The sequence below is a fragment of the Bufo gargarizans genome, unplaced genomic scaffold, assembly GCF_014858855.1.
Source record: "Bufo gargarizans isolate SCDJY-AF-19 unplaced genomic scaffold, ASM1485885v1 original_scaffold_1640_pilon, whole genome shotgun sequence".
NCBI lineage: Eukaryota > Metazoa > Chordata > Amphibia > Anura > Bufonidae > Bufo > Bufo gargarizans.
Window position 1 is genome coordinate 316,339 of NW_025334449.1, and position 24,522 is coordinate 340,860.

At 42.5% G+C, this 24,522-nt stretch overlaps 1 protein-coding gene across 1 annotated transcript in view; it reads left to right on the plus strand.

Moving 5' to 3' along the window:
- Window positions 1–24,314, plus strand: part of LOC122923480 (calcium-activated chloride channel regulator 1-like) — a 75,971-nt gene extending 51,657 nt beyond the window's left edge. Inside the window, 6 exon segments of the mRNA XM_044274299.1 lie at window positions 3,584–3,690; window positions 13,007–13,228; window positions 14,543–14,813; window positions 18,652–18,819; window positions 19,808–20,047; window positions 23,767–24,314. Coding sequence (XP_044130234.1) covers window positions 3,584–3,690; window positions 13,007–13,228; window positions 14,543–14,813; window positions 18,652–18,819; window positions 19,808–20,047; window positions 23,767–24,314 — 1,556 coding nt within the window.
- The last annotated feature ends 208 nt before the right edge of the window (window positions 24,315–24,522 follow it).

Below are 24,522 nucleotides of genomic sequence, written 5' to 3' on the forward strand. Positions count from 1 at the left end.
AAGGCGCTGATGCGTTTTTTGGGCTTTGCCAATTATTACAGGAAGTTCATTTTGAATTATTCTTCTATTGTTAAACCACTCACTGATATGACCAGAAAGGGGGTCGATTTTTCTTCTTGGTCAGTAGAGGCGCGTAAGGCTTTTTCTGATATCAAGGAGAGTTTTGCTTCCGCTCCCATCTTGGTGCAACCTGATGTTTCTTTACCCTTCATAGTTGAGGTTGATGCTTCTGAGGTGGGTGTGGGGGCGGTCTTGTCTCAGGGTTCCTCTCCTGCCAATTGGCGACCGTGTGCCTTTTTCTCAAGAAAACTCTCCTCCGCAGAGAGAAATTACGATGTGGGAGATAGGGAATTGTTGGCCATCAAGTTGGCTTTTGAGGAATGGCGCCATTGGCTAGAGGGAGCCAGACACCCTATTACCGTATTTACTGACCATAAAAATCTGGCCTACTTGGAGTCAGCCAAGCGTCTGAACCCGAGACAGGCCAGATGGTCGTTGTTCTTTTCTAGGTTTAATTTTGTTGTCACGTTCCGCCCTGGAGTTAAGAATGTGAAGGCAGATGCCCTGTCACGTTGTTTTCCGGGAGGCGGGAATTTTGAAGACCCGGGTCCCATTTTGGCCGAAGGTGTGGTGGTCTCTGCTCTTTTTCCTGAATTGGAGGCAGAGGTGCAGGCAGCCCAGTCAGAGGCTCCTGATCTTTGTCCTCCTGGGAGGTTGTTTGTGCCTCTCGCTTTAAGACACAAGATTTTTAAAGAACACCACGATACGGTCCTTGCTGGGCACCCGGGGGTAAGAGCCACACTGGATCTCATCGCTCGGAGATTCTGGTGGCCTGCGCTTCGTAAGTCGGTTGAGGGTTTTGTGGCAGCCTGCGAGACTTGCGCTCGTGCCAAAGTCCCTCATTCACGGCCATCAGGTCCTCTCCTTCCCTTACCCATTCCTTCCCGTCCTTGGACACATCTGTCCATGGACTTCATAACGGACCTGCCTCGTTCCTCGGGGAAGACTGATTCTGGTGGTGCTGGACCGTTTTAGCAAAATGGTGCATTTCATCCCTTTTCCTGGTTTGCCCAATGCTAAGACGCTGGCGCAGGCATTTGTTGATCACATTGTCAAATTGCACGGTATTCCTTCAGACATAGTCTCTGATAGGGGCACGCAGTTTGTTTCCAGATTCTGGAAGGCTTTCTGTTCTCGCTTGGGGGTTCGGTTGTCATTCTCTTCTGCTTTCCACCCGCAGTCGAATGGCCAGACAGAGCGCGTCAATCAGAATCTGGAGACATATCTGCGTTGTTTTGTGGCGGAGAATCAAGAGGATTGGTGTTCTTTTTTGTCCCTTGCTGAGTTTGCTTTAAATAACCGTCGTCAGGAGTCCTCTGATAAGTCACCATTTTTTGGTGCATATGGGTTTCATCCACAGTTTGGGACTTTCTCGGGAGAGGGGTCTTCTGGTTTACCTGATGAGGACAGATTCTCCTCGTCTTTGTCATCTATTTGGCAAAAGATTCAAGATTATCTAAAGAGCATGAGTGAGAGATATAAGCGTGTGGCTGATAAGAGACGTGTGCTTGGTCCGGACCTGAATGTTGGTGATCTGGTGTGGTTGTCTACCAAGAATATCAAATTGAAGGTTCCCTCCTGGAAGTTGGGTACTAGGTTTATTGGGCCTTACAAAATCCTGTCTGTCATCAATCCTGTTGCATACCGTCTTGATCTTCCTCAGACTTGGAAGATCCATAATGTTTTTCATAAGTCCTTATTGAAACCTTATGTTCAACCCATTGTACCCTCGCCTTTGCCTCCTCCTCCGATTATGGTTGATGGGAATCTTGAATTTCAGGTCTCTAGGATTGTGGATTCTCGTCTTGTCCGCGGTTCTCTTCAGTACCTTGTTCAGTGGGAGGGGTATGGTCCTGAGGAGAGGATGTGGGTCCCAGTGACGGACATTAAGGCCTCTCGTCTCATCAGGGCTTTCCATAGGTCCCATCCTGAGAAGGTGGGTTCTGAGTGTCCGGAGTCCACTCGTAGAGGGAGGGGTACTGTCACAACCAGACAGCTGAGAAGCTCTGACAGAGTGTCACAACCAGACAGCTGAGAAGCTCTGACAGAGGCCTTTCAGAACCTCCTCCTTGAGTTTCTGTGTTGTGGTATTCAGCTCCTCCTCTCGTTAGCCTCTCTCAGCTGTCATGTGTTGGACTAATTGCTTCCCTTTAAATTCTTCCCCAGAAGGCTTTTCTGGGCGGCTTATACTACTTCCTGGAGTGTGTGTGCACGCTGACTCTGTCCTCCTGTTTGCTTCAAAGCTAAGTGTTGTACCTTTATCTGTTATTTTCTGTTTGCTGGATCCCAGGTGACCCTGACTCCCTCCGTATCTTGTGTAGGGAGCCGGTGGTCGTGTCCCCTCACTATTGTAGGGTGCTCAGGGCTTTATAGTCAAGGTTCGTGGATATGCAAACCTCCACCATTCGGATCTTTGCATAGGCTGAGCAGCCAGGGAAAGTGCCAGGTCTTCTGCAGGGGTCTCCCTTGGTTCCTTAGTTTTTGGATCCAGCGAGTCGTTTATACATGTTGCTTTGCCTTGTTTCCTGTACACCGTCCGTGACACTTTGACTTACATTGTGTGTCAGAACGGATCCATTTGGCTCAGTTTCGTCAGACGGACAACAAAACGCTGCATGAAGTGTTTTGGTGTCCTCCTCCAGAGCGGAATGGTGACTGATCGGAGGCAAACTGATGCATTCTAAGCGGATCCTTTTCCATTCAGAATGCATTAGGTCCTGATCCATTTTGGACCTCTTGTGAGATCCCTGAAACGGATCTCACAAACGGAAACCAAAACGCCAGTGTGAAAGTAGCCTTAGAAGTTCTTATTTTAGTTATATGTAAATAATGTGCTGATCTAGCCCCTCGGAGCACCTCTTCACTTCCTCCTCTCCCTGTCAATATTCTTTCTCCCAGTGAGATTTCAGGGGCAGGCATCCTTACTGCTCCCAATGCTTGGCTCTGAAATCCCGTGCATGAGCAGACAGAAGTATCATTGGCGCACGTGCTGTGAAGATCTCACAGCAGAGAGGTCTACTTTACTGCACTGCAGCATGCATGAGATTTCAGGAAGAGACATTGGAGCAGGAGGATGCCTGGCTCCTTTCATCTCACTGGGAGGCATAGTGGTGACAGGGAGAGACGAAGATTAATTTGTGCTCCGAGGGGTTAGGCCTCAGTGCTCTGAGCACCTCATTTACATTTAGCTAAAAATAATACCTTCTCTGCATCGGAAAGTACCACAGCCCCTGGAAAGGGAACATTCTCCTCAATTCTACTTTTCACCAACCATCTGTCACAGCGTCATGTCACCTCTTAATGTGTGAGACCATACATTTTAGTTTTACCCAGAGGAGAGGCTTACCTCCGGTCTACACGGGACTAGCTCTGGACTGGTCGTCAGACTGGGATTACATGACACAGATGGTCCAAAGAATCCTATAGTCTGGAAAATATGGTAACTTATTCATAGCAAGTACACAAAGTTATTAACAGATAATTTGCCCACTGAGAAAAAAATGCAATTCTGGATATCTTTCAGGTGGAAAAACCTATGTTGCCACAGATAGTGTGAATACAACTGGGTTAATTGATGCCTTCAGTTCAATGACAGCGAATAATGGAGATTTAACTAAACGTTCTATACAGGTGAATGTTTCATTTTCCTCTAAAATATGAGATATTGAGAATTTATCTTATACTCAACTCCAACACACTAGGGTCAATTTTATAGGAAGCCAATATATATATATATATATATGTATGCAAACACGATTGAGAATATACAAACTCCATTTAGATGTTGTCCTTAGATCCAAAGCCAGGTTAGATTCAAAGCCAAGACCCCAGCACTGCAAGGCACCAGTGCTAACCACTGAGCAGGGCCGGATTAACGTAGGGGCTGATGGAGCTGCAGCTCCAGGCCCCTACCATAAAATAGGCCCATCCGTGCCAGGCAAAAGGCCGTCGGGAGCGGCGCTAAAAGTCCTCTCAGATTTGTACAGGCATCGCATGGTGCAGGAGGGATAACAGCGGGCACACTGAGTTCATATCCGGCAGGCCGCGTCATTACAGGAACAGCACCAGCTGCTCTCACGTCCTGCCACTGCCACCGGATATACGTCACAGCCGGATATCCGGAGGCAGGACGTCAGAGCAGCTGGTGCGGTTCCTGTAAATAATGCCGGCCCTCCAGATATGAACTCAGTGTGCCCGCGATTATCCCTCCTGCACCACAGTTTCGACCAGGCCAGCACAGGACGGTGACGGCCCACAGCCACAGCGCTCGGCCACAGGCAGCCCACACCACACGGAGAGTCGGAGACAGCAGGCAGCAGCAGGAGCTTCTGGAGGCAGGCTGCAGCAGGTGTGAGATGCCTTCCCTTCCAACTAGTCAACTAGATGAGTGTATCAGGGCAATCATAGTGCTGTTATGATTTATGGACACAGCTCTCAGCAGGCTCAGAAACAGCATGTGGACTGTGACTTTCAAGAAGCACAGCCAGATAGAAGGCTGGCTAAGCATGCTGAGAGCTGTGTCCATAAATCATAACAGCACTATGAAAATTACTGACTGGCTAAGGCTACTTTCACACTAGCGTTCAGAGCGGATCCGTTCTGAACGGATCCGCTCATATAATGCAGACGGTGGCTCCGTTCAGAACGGATCCGTCTGCATTATATTGTCAAAAAAAATGTCTGTGAAATTAGCCTGAACGGATCCGTCCAGACTTTTACATTGAAAGTCAATGGGGGACGGATCCGTTTGAAGATTGAGCCATATTGTGTCATCTTCAAACGGATCCGTCCCCATTGACTTACATTGTAAGTCTGGACGGATCCATTTGCCTCCGCACGGCCAAGCAGCGTTCGGGTGTCCGCCTGCTGAGCGGAGCGGAGCCTGAACGCTGCCAGACTGATGCATTCTGAGCGGATCCGCGTCTACTCAGAATGCATTAGGGCTGGACGGAAGCGTTCGGGTCTGCTTGTGAGCCCCTTCAAACGGAGCTCACAAGCGGACAGCCGAACGCTAGTGTGAAAGTAGCCTAAGCATGCTGAGACTGAGCTCAGTCTAAATAACATAACACATAAAGAAATTACTGTTTCTAGCTGCTAGTCCACAGCAGCTAGAAACAGTAATTTCTTTAAAGGGATTCTGTCACCAGGCTTCACCCCTCAGCTAAAAATATGCTGATGTTCAGGGCGTCTTCACGATTCCTAATGTGGGCTTATAAATGTCATCTGTGGGCTAAGGGCTTATTTAGCTAAAAAACAGCTTTTACTAACCTGTCAGTCAAACAAATAAGGTGCCCAAGGGGATGTTAATGGATGCAAGGTGCCGTCTGCACCCGCCGCCGTTCGTGCCCAGCGCCGCCTTTCCGGACTTCTGCGCCGCCTCCTAATCCTCTGTGCCGCCTCTCGCCCTCCCTCCCTCCCCCTTCTTCTGCTGTAAGATTTTGCACACAGGGCTCTGCCTGATGCGCCGTGCGGACTTCTCCATTTGGCTTCTTACAGCGAAGTGCTCATGCGCCGGCACTTCGCTCAACCCCTGTATGCGCGAGATCTTACAGCAGGAGGGGGAGGACGGGAGGCGGCGCAGAAGTCTGGAAAGGCGGCGCTGGGCACGAACGGCGGCGGGTGCAGACGGCACCTTGCATCCATTAACATCCCCTTGGGCACTTTATTTGTTTGACTGACAGGTTAGTAAAAGCTGTTTTTTAGCTAAATAAGCCCACAGATGACATTTATAAGCCCACATTAGGAATCGTGAAGACGCCCTGAACATCAGCATATTTTTAGCTAACAGGGGTGAAACCTGGTGACGGTATCCCTTTAATGTGTTATGTTATTTAGACACAGCTCTCAGACTTCTATCTGACTGGCTAAGCATGCTGAGTGCTGTGTCCATAAATCATAACACAGCTCTATGAAAATTACTGTTTCTAGCTGCTGTTGTCCACAGTCCACAGCAGCTAGAAAACAGTAATCTTCATGTTAAATGATTATGTATATATTTCCATAAAAAGGCCCGGCAAAATCCTCAGCACCAGGCCCATGATGCTCTTAATCCGGCCCTGCCACTGAGCCATCGTGCTGCCATACTGAAGAACGACACCTAGGCGGTCCTTATAGTTTTCCTTTTTTTTTTCATAGAATGAATATGTTTAAGTTCACTTACTGTTGATTTTCCAACCAGGTCTGCTTAAGGTTTGTCCAAAACATCTACTACTATATTTTCTATCTTTGCTACTGATCTTCCCACAACTAATTTCAGATTGTGCCCCCTGGTCAGTTTCATATTAAATTACGCCACAGATGGAGCATATAATGGTGACATAACAGATAAAGGCCTCATGCACACAACTGTTATGGTCCGCATCCGAGCCTCAGTATTTGCAGCTTGGATGCGGACACATTCACTTCAATCAGGCCGCAAAAGATGCGGACAGCACCCCGTGTGCTGTCCGCATCCGTTGCTCCGTTCTGTGGTCTGCAAAAAAATATAACCCGTCCTATTCTTGTCTGTTTTGCGGACATGAATAGGCAGTTATATTAATGACTGCCTGCGCACACAGACGCCATCTGTGTTTTGTGGATCCACAATTTGCGGACCGCAAAACACACAACAGTCGTGTGCATGAGGCCATACACAGAGGATTTGTAGAGCATATCACGCTGAGGACTATAAAAGAGATTACAACACTGATCAGGAGCAGTCACAGGCAGAAAATATAGCAATTAGAGGACTGGTGACTAGGGTTGAGCCAGACCCGAACCCAGACTTTTTCACTGAAGTTCGGTGTTCGGGTGATTTAATTTTTTTCCATTATAACATTATATTCTTAAGACAGAATGCTAAATAAAATGGCCATTGAGGGGTTAAAAAAAAAAAAAAAAAATCACCTCATCTACTTGATCACGCAGTCAGTATCATCTTCTTCTTTCTGCAGGACCTGCAAAAGGACCTGCGATGATATCACCACATTTACCACGTGGTGAAGTTCGAGTCCCCATTGATTTTAATTGGGTCTGGGTTCGGGGTCAAGTTCGGGTCCCCGAACCCAGCAAACCCGCTCATCCCTCCTGGTGACCTCTCCCAAAATCTCTGTTTTACTAAATAACCTAATTGTAATCCTCATAATACATAGTACTGACCTTTCTGCATGCAATATATTTAAAGTAAAGTATATGTGTAATACAAAAGTCTCGGTAGGTGCATCACTAAATAAATAATATATGTACATTACACTGTACAAATTAAATGTCTCATATTGCACATAGAGGCATTGATACATTTATAATACATGTCCAGTGTCATATGTGCACAAAATAAAAGTCTCATAATACAGAAAAAGGCATCACTAAATACTGTAAAAATCTATATACAGAGACCAATATTACCAAATATTACCCCCATACTGTGACCATATAATTGTTAATACAGGTTGTGCATGGGCACTCTGCAGACTGTATAATTGATTACAGTACAATTACATCCTGTGACTTACATGTGACATTTCTTGATTTTGCTTCCCTTTTTCTTTTCCATTCGGTTCAGTGTGCCATGATGATTTCTCCCGACCATGTCTTGTCTCTGCAGAATTTTACACAGGCATCTTTGGATCCTTGATTTTCCAGCACTCTCTGCAGTTATTCCTCACCTTCTACACAAAGGAAGTCATTTACTAAATGATATACACCAGTTTTTTGACAGACTTTTCCCTGCTCATACCAGGTCTAAAAAAGGGGGATGGGAAGGGGACAGGCTAGCAGGTCCCCCTCTTATATTTTTTTGCCTGTTTTAGGTGTAGAAAGTGGTCTAAATTTACCCGAGCAAGGAAGTTGGCTTACAATTAGACTAGCGTTGGATGCACCAAAGTTATGTAGAGGCCGGCACCTCTACATAACTTCAGCAATCCACCACGTCTAAAACGCCGATCTTAATAAATGACCCTCAAAGTTCCTATTTATACTCCACCAGATTTGCCACCTTTTGTGCCCAAAGCAGAAATAGCATCCCTTTTTTGTACCATCTTTAGGCGTCACACAGTAAGTACCATTGTTAGTGCCATGCACATAGTAATAGTACCCCACAAATTAATAGTGGCCAAAACTGTCATAATGTAAACTGTAAAAATGCCTAATTTGTGCAAAATGTTATAATAATACTCCTTTTGAGGCATCTACTCAGTACCTATTGCCCTTTTTATGCTCCTACTCAGTATGGATGCTTCCTTTTATGTCCTCACTCACTAACAATGTCCCCTTTTTGCCTCACTCAGTACTATCTCCGGGGCGGATTGGGAACTTAAAGTGGCCCTGGAAAAAACTAAAAGTGGTCCCTTGTTGTAGGTGGGTCCAAATTGACAGAAAACGGGACAAAACAAGTAGGCAGGGACAACAAAAGTAGTCTGCACTGTAGTGCAGCACAGACTTCCGCCCCAGTAGAACCAAATACCACAGGGCAGCAGAAAATACTGTCCCAGCAGAACCAAATACCACAGGGCAGCAGAAAATACCGTCCCAGCAGAACCAAATACCACAGGGCAGCAGAAAATACCGTCTCAGCAGAACCAAATACCACAGGGCAGCACAAAACACTACCACGCCAACCACAGTATTCAGTTGTATCACAGTTTAGTTCAGGAGGGCATCTGTGGCCATTGATCATCAGATCATTATATACTTTGCCTGCAGCCATCAAGAGGGTTTGAGTGAAATCCAGTGACTCCTAGGTGCTGTCTCTGATTGTCAACATTCTCTTTCCTCATTTTTTCCATCCAGCCCATATCTCTATAATGACTTCTCCTGACCACTGCAGAGTTTGATGCTAATCCATATTTGCCCCCTAGCACACATTTCCATATCAGCACGAATTCAGACCCAAGATCAGACAAGAAAAAATATTTTCAGGCCTCAAATAAGATTAATTTACTTATACTTACACTCCTAGCATCTCTGCTCGTCCTTAGGTCCAGGTGCTGCTGTCTTGGAGACCGACGACATAGAGCCTGGATCTGCAGATGAGTCAAAAAGGATAAGTAATACTAGCCACTATCTTTTGGACTAATTTAACAGATAATAGGAAGTTAACAATGGGCAGTGATCAATATTTCCTCTAGGTGGATTTAGACGTCCCAATGTTCTGGCCAATTATCGGGAACACAGAAAGAACGGTGGGCCCAAATTATCAAAAATATATTCACTTTATTGAGTTACATCTACCGTTGCAAGAAAAGGTATGTGAACCCTTTGGAATTATATGGATTTCTGCACAAATTGGTCATAAAATGTGATCTGATCTTCATCTAAGTCACAACAATAGACAGGCAATAGACAATCACAGTCTGCTTAAACTAATAACACACAAAGAATTAAATGTTACCATGTTTTTATTGAACACCATGTAAAAATTCACAGTGCAGGTGGAAAAAGTATATGAACCCTTGGATTTAATAGCTGGTTGAACCTCCTTTGGCAGCAATAACTTCAACCAAACGTTTCCTGTAGTTGCAGATCAGATGTGCACAACAGTCAGGAGTAATTCTTGACCATTCCTCTTTACAGAACTGTTTCAGTTCAGCAATATTCTTGGGATGTCTGGTGTGAATCACTTTCTTGAGGTCATGCCACAGCATCTCAATCAGGTTGAGGTCAGGACTCTGACTGGGCCACTCCAGAAGGCGTATTTTCTTTTGTTTAAGCCATTCTGTTGTTAATTTACTTCTATGCTTTGCGTTGTTGTCCTGTTGCAACACCCATTTTCTGTTGAGCTTCAGCTGGAGGACAGATGGCCTTAAGTTCTCCTGCAAAATGTCTTGATAAACTTGGGAATTCATTTTTCCTTCAATGATAGCAATCCGTCCAGGCCCTGACGCAGCAAAGCAGCCCCAAACCATGATGCCCCCACCACCATACTTCACAGTTGGGATGAGGTTTTGATGTTGGTGTGCTGTGCCTCTTTTTCTCCACACATAGTGTTGTGTGTTTCTTCTAAACAACTCAACTTTGGTTTCATCTGTCCACAGAATATTTTGCCAGTACTGCTGTGGAACATCCAGGTGCTCTTGTCTAAACTGTAAACGTGCAACAATGTTTTTTTTGGACAGCAGTGACTTCCTCTGTGGTATCCTCCCATGAAATCCATTCTTGTTTAGTTTTTTACGTATTGTACATTCGCTAACAGGGATGTTAGCATATGCCAGAGACTTTTGTAAGTCTTTAGCTGACACTCTAGGATTCTTCTTCACCTCACTGAGCAGTCTGCGCTGTGCTCTTGCAGTCATCTTTATAGGACGGCCACTCCTAGGGAGAGTACCAGCAGTGCTGAACTTTCTCCATTTATATACAATTTGTCTTACCATGGGCTGATGAACAGCAAGGCTTTTGGAGATACTTTTATAACCCTTTATGCAAGTCAACAATTCCTAATCGTAGGTCTTATGAGAGCTCTTTTGTGCGAGGCATCATTCACATCAGGCAATGCTTCTTGTGAAAAGCAAACCCAGAACTGGTGTGTGTTTTTTATAGGGCAGGGAAGCTGTAACCAACACCTCCAATCTTATCTCATTGATTGGACTCCAGTTGGCTGACACCTCACTCCAATTAGCTCTTGGAGATGTCATTAGTCTAGGGGTTCACATACTTTTTCCACCTGCACTGTGAATGTTTACATGGTGTGTTCAATAAAAACATGGTAACATTTAATTATGTGTGTGTTATTAGTTCAAGTAGACTGTGATTGTCTATTGTTGTGACTTAGATGAAGATCAAATCACATTTTATGACCAATTTGTGCAGAAATCCATATCATTCCAAAGGGTTCACATACTTTTTCTTGCAACTGTATTAAACAATGGAGAAAAAAAGGAAAGTTGGCATGAAGATACATAGAGAAGCAAGGGGCCAAACCTACCTGGACAACCATGTCTCTCCACAGATTATGATAACAATCTCTAGACAAAATGTAACACACTATGCCTCATATAACGATGGTCATCAGAGGTAAGGGTAGTGAAAAAATAATGATAATATATAAATCACCAAATTACATCCCAAACCACCCCAGTAAGGGATTGCAATGTGTAGTGAATGCTACAAAAAAATAAAAAACACTGACCACAGTTGAATATGAGGCACACTGGTCCAATATGTCTATGTATAAATACACAGAAGGATGAGAAAAAATACAGTCACCCAACTACGATATATAACACTGATCTAGTGTGGACCATATGGCGTAACAATATGACCATAGTCACATTATATAACAAATGTACCTGAAGACATGATGTGACCAGAGGATGTATGGAGCCCCAAGCGCAAGAACTCGATTTCACCTAAAACGGCTTCGTCATGAGGTACAGAAATGTTGCAATTTATCGGGAACGAAAGTTCCTACGAACACTCATTCCCGATAATCTTCCCATGTAAAGGTGCTGCAAATCACCTGATGATCCCTTGTCCTCATACTGTTGAGGTAATTTCTGCATGTAAATGCAGCTCTTCATGTCCACATAACAAGCAACCGACTGTCGAGAACAAATACTTCCTTCCCGACAATCAGCTTGTCGTCTCCCCGTGTAAATCCAGCCTTTTTGAGCAGGGCAGTTAGGGACCTATGTGGGTATTGTTCCATCTTAGCTAGGGGATCCAAAATACAGAAAATAAATATTGCTATATAGCCCCAAATAATTAACTATACTTAGCTTGTGTAATTAATGGGTTTACAGTGGGAGAAAGAAGAACTGTAGAATTACAAACTTTGAAAATGGGGAAGGTATATTAATGGGGATAAGGCTGTTGCTGACCATTTGAATAGCTACTACTGTTCAGTATTTCCAGAAAGTGGCTTTTAGAGTTATAATATGTTGGAGCTGAGCATTACCACTGGTTGTAGGGATTCTGCACCAGTGTTTTGGAACATCTATCTTCATAATGGAGCCTGCGTGCGCAGCCGTCCTGTATTCATGTCTATAGGAGTGCCAAAAATAATCGAGCAGTGTGCTCGGCTATTTTGGAAAGTCCCATTGAAATAAATGGGAAGTGCATTGTTCAAGAGCAGCCTCCATGCCATTCGCTTCTATGGGGCTGATGGAAATGGCACAGCCATCACCTTTCTATTTTCAGTACTGCCATAGAAATTGATGGGGGGAAGCTGTGCATGGGCAGTGTACCTTCCTTGACTTTGCAGGCTTTGTTCTAAAGATAGATACGGGTCCCAGAGGTAGGACCCACACTTATCAGACATTGGGAGTATATCCTAATTAAATGAAGCAACGGGTCCAGATGGCTTCCACGCCAGGGTTCTCAAAGAACCAGTCACTTCTAACAGGTTATGTTCCTGATAAATGGAGAAAGATCAATGTAACCATCCATAAGTAGTAGACAAAAAGACAGTATCTACAAGCCACTTAACTTGACATCTGAAGTAGTAACAATAAAAGGTGGTAGTGTTGATCTAAAGTGTTGATTCAGAGGAAGGCAAAAAAAAAAAAACAATGAGGCAGATGCCAACTGTCTCATGTTAAGGAAAAAATCATCTAGACTCCAAATATTTATGGCAGAATAAGTCTGAACAAATCCCTAGATCATCAAACCATTTCCAGAACTCTAGTACTCATAGCCTGCAATATTTTAAGATTCTCTAAAATTTGTTGGGGAGGAGATGAAACAATGATGGAAAATGTTACTGAAAGAGTAGTAGATGTGTGGAACAAACATCTAGCAGATGTGGTTGGAAAATCAATATTAAGTGAATGGATACATGCCAGGAATAAACGTAGTCCTAAAAGAAAAAGAAAAGGAAACAAGGGCAGACTAGTTGGACCATGTTCTGCCGTCACTTTTCTGGGTAAAATGCTTTGCTCTACCAACCTTCCAGCCATATTTACAGTAAAGGGTGAGAGAGGGCACTGTCGAATGTCTTCAGCCTTACTTACATTAAATGTTCTTATATTAACAGCTGGAAAGCACTGCCTCAAGTCTTCCATCTGCTCAATGTCTGAATGGCACCGTTTTCATTGACAGCACGGTGGGCAATGAAACTTTCTTTCTAGTAACTTGGCAAACTGCGGTACCAAATATTAACTTACGAGACCCAAAAGGGATTATTTATACGGCGGCACAGTTTGTCAATGACACCACTTCTAAATCATCAAGGCTTGCCATCCCAAGAACAGCAGAGGTAACACTTCACCATTTGTCATTTTAAAGTAATCAATTTTATTTCAACTGAAATAGTCTTAAAATAAATATCCACTTCTGAAGACCACAGTGGATATTGTTCCATTTTTCTGCTGCAAAGCTCCAAATCCCTTGCTTAGAAATATAGTTAAATGATTAAAATCAGTCTGCCTGCAATCACCAATAGCAAGAGCATCAAGGCTTACCAAATACTGTTTAATTAGTGAGTTCAATGTATAAAAGGTATACAGTAAGATCCTATTCTCCCCCTTCTGGTGGCCGAAGACAATCAGAATTCTTTTAATTCAGTTCTATTTCTTTGCTGTACGATTTGGAGCTCTGTATCAGGGTTCTGATCATTAAAATATATATTTTATGAAATTAATCAAATCAGAATGTTGGGCAAATTTAAACAAAAACAAAATATGGTGTTCAAGGGTGCATATTCAGTTAATGTAGTTGAAATGGATACATACAAGAAATGGGTTTCCAGGAATTTACTATTGGTGGCCTACCCTCAGGATAGGACATCACTATCAGATTGGTGGAATTTGACACCCCAGAGTCCGGTCGATTAGCTGTTTTGGGGTAGCTCTGGTTACAGCAGCTCTATTAATAATCTAACATATGCAGCCTTGTACCTTATTGGTTCATATACATAAATGCATACCCTGAAGCCACAGATCAGCAGGGGTGTGGGGTGTTGGACCTGAAGATAGGCCATCAATAGTAAAATACTTGGCAATCCTTCTAAGTCATTCAAGAATGTTCATGTGTAAAAAGTATTTTCCTTATTCAGGTGAAATTCATAAATTATAGCTGTGTGGTTATCAAGATGTCATGACTAGGAGACTTCTAGAAATATTTCTTAGCTTAGAAAATTGGTGTAGAAACCAATAATACAAGATATTTAAACATTGAGAAAACATATACAGTATAAAGCAAAGCAAAAAAGAAATGCATCTTCTCACATGTTCCATTAGGACAACCCCTGTCCATATGCCTAATAAGGGCATATGGACATCATATCAGAGCGGATCCTGCTCAGAAACTTCACAATAAGCCACAGCAGAGAGCTTCTAACAAGATCTCTCTCTCTTTCCAGTGGACGTAGCTTTGGCCACTTATTACATTGACAACCATTTATGTGAGTGGCCTCTATCATACTATATTTCCCCTTGTAGCAGCCATTGCAATGGAAAAGATTAGCTAAAGGCTCTTTCTACTAGTTAAATGTACTGTTCAAATATTGACATTTTTGTTGTAGTGATTGTGCTACATTTGATGATGATAAAGATCTTTCCTTCTCTTTTAGAATGGACCCTGGATTTACAGTCTTTGCAATTCACGTAACACAGTTGAGGTTTTAGGTTTAGTTGTGAATTCTAAGGCTTCAGATGCAAATGTTCCCCCAATCATTGTAAATGCTCATATGAACCAAGACACAAACCAGTATCCCAACCCTATGGTTATCTATGCCTTAGTAAGTCAAGGACTGATGCCTGTCACTGGAGCAAAAGTTACTGCAATTATTGAATCTGTTACTGGAGCAATAGTGACCCTAGAACTTCTGGACAACGGAGCAGGTTAGTATATGTGTTTACTATGTGCTGTTATTATGGGCTATTGTTATTTGTAATGGATGTTCTTCATCTTCAGACTGCAATATTCATAATTATTCTGTAGTACTAGTACTTATATATCATAACAGTGTACAGTGTCATATATAGAAGAGGTGGTGGTTAATTGTCTTTTGAAGACCATGGTAATTACTTGCAGCTATTTAAACTTATTTTCCCCTAGGTCCAGCCCTTAGGACCTTAATCATGTAATCTCAATATTGTGCTTTTTGACCTATGGACTACGTTCAGACTGGAGTTCTCTATGGACTACAAGAGAAAATTATTCTAAGGGGCCACTCTCATTTCTATACAGAATATGTGCCCACCAACATTTACTTACATGGTGACTCTACAGTATACTGTTATAATGACATAGACTGGACATATTATCTGTAATGTCTATTCGTTTTAAGTGAATTAATAATAAAGACCCTAACAGCAAGTGTTGTCCCTGAAGTCAGCTTCAAATAAGGTTGTCTTCAGATGGACCTTTAGTGCCTTGTTCTCTTACAGGTCCATTAATGTGTCAGAGCCTAGGTCCTTTGGTACTATAGAGATACAGTATAACCATGATACCAATATGCCTGAAGATAACAAGTAAAGGGTGGCACCGCGCTAAGATACTGCAGATGCGTATTGTTCAACAAATGACGCATGATGGTTCCTGCCACTTAATATGGTCTAATGCACTTGTTATTTTAATACTCTTGAATAGATGCTTAATACCAACGTAGCCTTATGTGTAGAGATCTCTTACTGGGACCCAGAGGACCTTGCTCCACACCACTAGTCCCTCAGATAATCACCCTGCAACTCAGTGGTGCGGGCGAAAGCCATCTAAGAGGACCAACAAGTTTGATTACTAGTCTTTTATATAGAGACATCATCTCTTTAAGAGAAATGCTTTTACACACACAAACCGAAACTGTACAGTATTGTAACCCTACCTAATGGGAGCCTGCCACATAAATTGACTTTCTCCTCACTTCTCCATCTCTGTCGCATAAGATTACTTGCATCTTCTCAGCTTGCAGGAGGAGGGTTCACTGGAAAATATTTGAAAATATTTTCCACCTGCAAACTCATCCCTGGACTACTGTAACTCTGGGCCACACACTCTGTCTGCATATTTCTTGCCAGAACTTCCTTTAGAACTCCAGGAAAGCAATCCTTTAGGCTCCATTCACATGTCAGTATTTTTATCTTTCCAGATAAACGTTCCTTTTTTTGCAGATCCATGTTTCCGTTATTCCGTTTTTTTCCCATCCATTTTCCTGTCAACGGATTCGTACAATCAGATGACATTCGGATGGTTTTGTGCATTTCATCCACATTTATGCAGATCCATTGACTTGAATGTACAACGGACCCGAAAAACGGACAGAAAGTAGGACAAGTTTAATTTTTTTTCAGGATCCGCATAGGACAGATTCCGTGATTCGGACAGCACTATGATTGGTGTCCGCATTTTTGCAAAGGCAATTGAAATTAATGGATCCGAAAAAACGTTCTGATTTAAATCGGAACGAAAACGGAGTGTTATAACGGACATATGAATGGACCCTAAGGGTCCATTCACACATCCGTATGTGTTTTGCGGATCCACGGATCCTCAGATCCACAAAACACGGACACCGGCAATGTGTGTTCCGCATTTTGTGGACCGCATATCGCCGTCACTAATAGAATACGCCTATTCTTGTCTGCATTTTTTTGGGGGAACGGAAATTCCGAATCTAGGCAGCACATCGTGCGGCCCCATAGAAATGAATGGTTCCGCAATTCCGTTCCGCAAAATGCAGAACAGAATTGTGGACGTATGAATGGACACTACAGCTATTGTCTTACTGTTACAGGATAAACCAGGATGTAGAGGTAAGGCCTCATGCACATGGCCATATGTATTTTGCCGTCCGTGTGCATTCTGTATTTTGCGGAACAGAACAGCTGGCCCCTGATAGAACAGTACTATCCTTGTCCGTAGTGTGGACAATAATAGGACATGTTCTATTTTTTGCAGAAAGGAAATACGGACATACGAAAATGGAATGCACACGGAGTAACTTCAGTTTTTTTTTGCGGACCCGTTTAAATGAATGGTTCCTTATACGGTTCGCAAAAAATACAACAGAACGGACACGGAAAGAATATATGTTCATGAGCCCTAAGGGATTATGCGTTCTTCACTCTATGTCCCCAATAGGGATGGACTTTCCTTCAGTGTATCTCCAGGTTACAGTGTAGTCTTGGACTAATGATGGCAGTAGCAAAAGTAGTTCAGTAACAGGTAAAGATTGTCAACAGGATGTCAACAGAAGTACGAGGGTGAAGACAGTAAGGCCTCTTTCACACGGGCGTCAGTTTTTTTGCTCGTATAATAGCCGGGTGCGTTGCGGGAAAATGCACGATTTTTCCGCGCGAGTGCAAAACATTGTCATGCGTTGCACTCGCGTGAGAAAAATCGCGCATGTTTGGTACCCAAACCCGAACTTCTTCACAGAAGTTCGGGCTTGGGATTGATGTTCTGAAGATTGTATTATTTTCCCTTATAACATGGTTATAAGGGAAAATAATAGAATTCTGAATACAGAATGCATAGTAAAACAGCGCTAGAGGGGTTAAAAAAAAATTATAATAATTGAACTCACCTTAGTCCACTTGATCGCGAAGCCGGCATCTCCTTGTGTCTCCTCTGCTGATGAACAGGATCTGGGGTGAGCTGCTGCATTAAATACCAGTTAAGGACCTTTGATGACGTCACTCCGGTCATCACATGGTACGTCACATGATCTTTTACCATGGTGATTCACCATGATAAAAGACCATGTGATGACCGGAGTGACGTCATCAAAGGTCCTTAACCGGTATTTAATGCAGCAGCTCACCCCAGGTCCTGTTCAGCAGAGGAGACACAAGGAGATGCCGGCTTTGCGATCAAGTGGACTAAGGTGAGTTAAATAATTTTATTTATTTTTTTTAACCCCCTCTAGCGCTGTTTTACTATGCATTCTGTATTCAGAATTCTATTATTTTCCCTTATAACCATGTTATAAGGGAAAATAATAATGATCGGGTCTCCATCCCGATCGTCTCCTAGCAACCGTGCGTGAAAATCGCACCGCATCCGTACTTGCTTGCGGATGCTATGCGATTTTCACGCTTCCCATTAACTTCTATGGGGCCTGCGTCGCGTGAAAATCGGACAATATAGAGCATGCTGCGATTTTCACTCAACGCACAAGTGATGCGTGAAAATCACTGCTCGTGTGCACAGCCCCATAGAAATGAATGGGTCCGGATTCAGTGCGGGTGCAATACGTTCACCGCACGCATCGCACCCGCATGGAAAACTCGCCCGTGTGAAAGGGGCCTAACACAGTTGAAAGCAACACAAGTAACAGAAGTTTAGATTGAAAGCAGTGGAACCACAGTTTTCAGCAGTTAGAAGAGCACAGCAATAGACAGGTCAGAGACTTTGAATCCAATAGAGAGAGTCTAGCACAAAATATAATCAGGCAAAGCCTGAAGACCAGGGAGTGATTTTAAACCTTCTACCGATTACATCATCTTTGGATGTTACAGTAGCTGCCTGGGCAACTGCAGTTCTCTGGACCCGAACCAGAAACTGGTGCTGGTCAGGAAATGTTGGATAGGCCCAGAAGAAAATCTTGAAGAGGAAGCAGTGCTCACATAAGTGCCACCTCCTCCTGAAACAGCTGATCGATGGGGGTGCCAGAAATCAGACCCCCGCCAATTTAATATTGATGACCTATCCTGATCTGTTTAAAATGCTGTTTTTTAGGTCCTGATATTATGAAGAATGATGGAATATATTCAAAATACTTTACACAATTCTCAGCAAATGGAAGATATGGTTTAAAAGTGCGAGTTGAAAACAATGCTAAGGGCAAAAGTCGATTGGTCCTCCCCAAGAACCGGGCTCTCTATGTTCCAGGATATATAATAAATGGTAAGAGAGATTTGAGACAATTTATTAACATAGAAATTAACTCGGACAATTATTTTGCAGCAATTTGAGAATTTTCAGTGCACGCCAAGCAACCCTTAGGCCCCTTTAACACGGGTGTCATGGTTTTTGTCCGGATGTGTTGCGGGTGCATTCAGCAGGACCTGCTCTGACAATAACGGCTGCGCGATCAAGTGGATGAGTAATGTTTTTATAATTTTTTTACCCTCAATTGACATGCTATTATTTTCCATTCTAACCATGTTAGAATGGAAAATAATAAAGTGAATGGACCTCCACATCATCTCCTTAGCAACCACCCGTGAAAATTGCATAGCATCTGCACTTGCTTGCGGATGCTATGCTGATTTTCACGCAGCCCCATTCAATTCTATGGGGCCTGCGTTGCGTGAAAACGCAGAATTTAGAACATGCTTCAATTTTTACGCAACGCACAAGTGATGCGTGAAAAACATCGCTCTTGTACACAGCCCCATTTAAAAATGAATGGGTCCGGATTCAGTGCGGGTGCTATGCGTTCACATCACACATTGCACCCGCGCGGAATTCTCACTTGTGTGAAAGGGGCCTTAAGAAGATATACCTCCAGTTATAGAGATCTGATGTGTCATATAGACACATGTCCAAAGTTATAATTTATTTAGTCTGGGCAATGAGGCCCCCATTGAAAGCTAGAACTAGGGTTCCATAGATTTTTTGTGACTGCATTTGAGTGAGAGAAGCTGACAGGATCCATAGGCTCAGATATAGTCTTCTCTTGCCAAGAAGAAATGCTACATTTTCGCTCCGACATCCTGTAGTGCCATCAAAGGCAGCACAAATAATATCTTTTGGCAGAGTCCACAAGTCATTACCCAGACAATGTAAATTGGACAATCTACAAACATTTGTTCATCCAAATGATTCAATGTCCTTTTATTTCCTTATTAGTTGAAATAATCAAAATCTCTTATTGGAAATCTCTTTGTAGGCACTGCGGTCATGAACCCTCCACGCCCTGAAATTGCAGATGAAGACCTTAATGTTGGAGAATTCAGCAGAACAGCTTCAGGAGGATCTTTCTTGGTATCTAATGTGCCCTCAGGTGGTCCTCCTCCTCAGCAAGATCTCTATAAACCTGATAGAATAACTGATTTAGAGGCAAAAGTTGATAATGATATGATTGTGTTATCTTGGACTGCCACTGGTGATGATCTGGACCAGGGGAATGGTGAGTAATATGTTTATTAATCCCTTTCCGTATATGTAATGTGAAAATTGCAAGGATGTGAATGGAGTGGACCCAGGACAGGAGCTGAACTCACCAGGAAACCCTTGGGGCGAAGGCCAGGTCGGTAAATATTGGAAAACGTATTTCAGCTTGTCACGGTGGAGTGATCCAGCCAATAGACGATCGTAAGGCGCATAACCACAACCCGATGCAGGATACAACAAAGTTTATTACGAGACAACGCGTTTTGGGGTCTCGATGACCCCTTTATCAAGTCTACAAGGGACATAAATAGTAAAAATATAGTAGAAAATAAATAGTAGAAAATATATGTATATGTATGTATAAAAGTCATATATATTTTTGATATATAGAGATCTATGGACATATGATTGCATGAATAAATAAATACATAGGTAAAATAGAACACATAATTGATTGGACGAGTACATGAGTGAGTATAAGAAAGTATATATAAAAAGAGATCTGTAGGTATATGCTTATAGACATAAATAGATAAATAAATAAGTAAAAATTAAAATACTTCATTGAGTAACTACATCAATAACATAAATTCATCAGTAAATATATATATTAATAGTGTACACATAATTCATTATCCACATAACTAATGTATACGTAATTCAATATGACGATACGTTTTATGTTAATAGGACTAACATACGTTAATACACAATTTTTTGCGTATTTAAAAGTACCTGTGTACCTGTACCAGTTTAAGTGCAGCTGGGTGTATACTGCCTGTTTCCTTCTAAAAATGTCGCGTGTCGGTGCCTATGCGTTCATGTAAAACAGAGAGCGAAGGTTTTTATAGAGTTGACTAGGGCAGAGTAACAGGTAAATATATAAAAATATGTACTTGTCCACTCAATTATGTGTTCTATTTTACCTATGTATTTATTTATTCATGCAAGTATATGTCCATAGATCTCTATATATCAAATTCTATATACGACTTTTATACATACACATACATATATTTTCTACTATTTATTTTCTACTATATTTTTTTACTATTTATGTCCCTTGTAGACTTGATAAACGGGTTGTCTCGTAATAAACTTTGTTGTATCCTGCATCGGGCTGTGGTTATGCGCCTTACGATCGTCTATTGGCTGGATCACTCCACCGTGACAAGCTGAGATACGTTCTCATCTGCAATGGCTGGGATCGGAGATAACAGCTAGCAGTTTAACCCCTTAGATGTAGTGGTTAATAGTGACCTCAGCCTCTAACAGATTTGATTAGAAAAAGGAAGAAGATATCCTTTGTCACCCCATTAGTCCCCCTGTGACAAGAGATTATCACAGCAGCCAGAAGCCTAATAAAAGCCCCAGGTCTTTCATTCGAGCGCTGCTATTGCACCCTGCCAGAAGCCAGGCACCATACATTGTAAATCATAAGTATTACAATGTATCATACAAGCAATTACAGTTTACCAACTAAGACCAACCAATGGACTTTATACTATATACAGTTGCAAGAAAAAGTTTGTGAACCCTTTGGAATGAAATGTATTTTAACACAAATTGGTCATAAAATGTGATCTGATCTTCATCTAAGTCACAACAATAGACAATCACAGTCTGCTTAAACTAATAGCACACAAAGAATTAAATGTTACCTGTTTTTTTTTAACACACCATGTAAACATTCACAGTGCAGGTGGAAAAAGTATGTGAACCACTAGACTAATGACATCTCCAAGAGCTAATTGGAGTGAGGTGTCAGCCATCAATGACATGAGATTGGAGGTGTTGGTTTCAGCTGCCCTGCCCTATAAAAAACACACACTAGTTCTGGGTTTGCTTTTCACAAGAAGCATTGCCTGATATGAATGATGCCTCGCACAAAAGAATGGATTTCATGGGAGGATACCACATAGGAAGCCACTGCTTTCCCCCCAAAAAAAATTGCTGCACGTTTACAGTTTGCACAAGAGCACCTGGATGTTCCACAGCAGTACTGGCAAAATATTCTGTGGACAGATGAAACCAAAGTTGAGTTGTTTGGAAGAAACACACAACACACAGTGTGGAGAAAAAGAGGCACAGCACACCAACCTCAAAACCTCATCCCAACTGTGAAGTATGGTGGTGGGGGCATCATGGTTTGGGGCTGCTTTGCTGCTTCAGGGCCTGGAGGGATTGCTATCATCAAAGGAAAAAGGAATTCCCAAGTTTATCAAGACATTTTACAGAAGAACTTAAGGCCATCTGTCCACCAGCTGAAGCTCAATCAGAAGATGGGTGTTGCAACAGGACAACGACCCAAAGCATAGAAGCAAATCAACAACAGAATGGCTTAAACAGAAGAAAATACACCTTCTGGTGTGGCCCAGTCAGAGTCCTGAGCTCAACCCGATTGAGATGCTGTGGCATGACCTCAAGAAAGCGATTCACACCAGACAACCTAAGAATATTGCTGAACTGAAAGAGTTCTGTAAAGAGGAATGGTCAAGAATTACTCCTGACCATTGTGCACGTCTGATCTGCAACTACAGGAAACGTTTGGTTGAAGTTATTGCTGCCAAAGGAGTTTCAACCAGTTATTAAATCCAAGGGTTCACATACTTTTTCCACCTGCACTGTGAATGTTTACATGGTGTGTTCAATAAAAACATGGTAACATTTAATTCTTTGTGTGTTATTAGTTTAAGCAGACTGTGATTGTCTATTGTTGTGTCTTAGGCTACTTTCACACTAGCGTTCGGGTGTCCGCTTGTGAGCTCCGTTTGAAGGCTCTCACAAGCGGCCCCGAACGCATCCGTCCAGCCCTAATGCATTCTGAGTGGACGCGGATCCGCTCAGAATGCATCAGTCTTGCAGCGTTCAGCCTCCGCTCCGCTCAGCAAGCGGACACCTGAACGCAAGCGGATCCGTCCAGACTTACAATGTAAGTCAATGGGGACGGATCCGTTTGAAGATGACACAATATGGCTCAATCTTCAAAACGGATCCGTCCCCCATTGACTTTCAATGTAAAGTCTGGACGGATCCGTTCAGGCTACTTTCACACTTAGAATTTTTTTTTAACTATAATGCAGACGGATCCATTCTGAACGGATCCAAACGTCTGCATTATAGGAGCGGATCCGTCTGTGCAGACATCAGACGGACCCGCTCTAAACGCTAGTGTGAAAGTTGCCTTAGATGAAGATCAGATCACATTTTATGACCAATTTGTGCAGAAATCCATATAATTCCAAAGGGTTCACATACTTTTTCTTGCAACTGTATATAGTATAAAGTCCATTGGTTGGTCTTAGTTGGTAAATAAAGAATAATAAAATGTTTACAAATATAAAAAAAATGCACAAAAAAAATACATTTTCCCATTTCTTCCATAATAATATAAAGGAAAAAAAATCTGATTGGTTGCTATGGCAACTAAGCCAGTTTTACTTTACACCTGTTTTAGTAAATCTTCCCCATGTTATCCTTCACCCCCTCCCTCCTCCTTATGGAAGCCTTTGTAGCATTCCTTCCATCCCCTGCCTATGTGTGTGTCAGGTAGAGGCCAGTCTCCATCTTGGAGTGGTGGTTGGCAACAAACTTGGAAAAGAAGTACATGGACAGGGCATTTTCTGATGCAAGAATAGTGACAGGGCGGAAACCTTGTGCTAAAGTCTGTGTTTAGATAGATAGAGACAAAATAAATTATTCAAGAATAAATGCATTTATCACTCTTTTCTGCAGCTTCAAGTTATGACCTAAGAATGAGCACCAATCCCAGTGACCTCAGAACCAACCTTAACGGATCAGCACAGGTTGACATTGCCACCCTTACACCTTTACCCGCTGGATCCAGAGAAACATTCTCATTTGTGCCAGAAAACGTTGTTATAAAAAATGGCACTGTCCTTTTCTTTGCTTTAGTTGCTGTTGATAAAGTCACTCAACGATCAGATGTATCAAACATAGCCCAGGCCGCTCTCCTCATCCCCCCGACACCAGCTCCTACAACTGAATCCACTACAACCAAACTGACCACTACTGAATCCACTACAACCAAACTGACCACTGCTGAATCCACTACAACCAAACTGACCACAACTGAATCCACTACAGCCAAACTGACTACAGCATTGACAAAACCTGTTGATCCCCCCTCTGATGGACTTAACGTAACACATATTACACTGATAGTGTGCGCAGCTGTTATTGCCATCTGTATCATTATAAGTATTACTGTCTGCATTGTCAGCTGTCAAAGGAGGAAAAGTAATCCAGGAGTGAGAGTATAAAGCGGAAAACTACCCAGATTTGTATATTAAAATGTCAATTTCATTGTTGAAATATTGCAGACGACGTGTGAAATGCAGTCATTCTATAAAATGCCTAAAACCCACAGGCAAAATAATCTTTATACATTCCCTAGAAATTCGATAGTATATCTAGCTTGTCTTAGGCGGTGTGAAAATGATGAAACTGCAGCCCAAAACTTGCATAAGG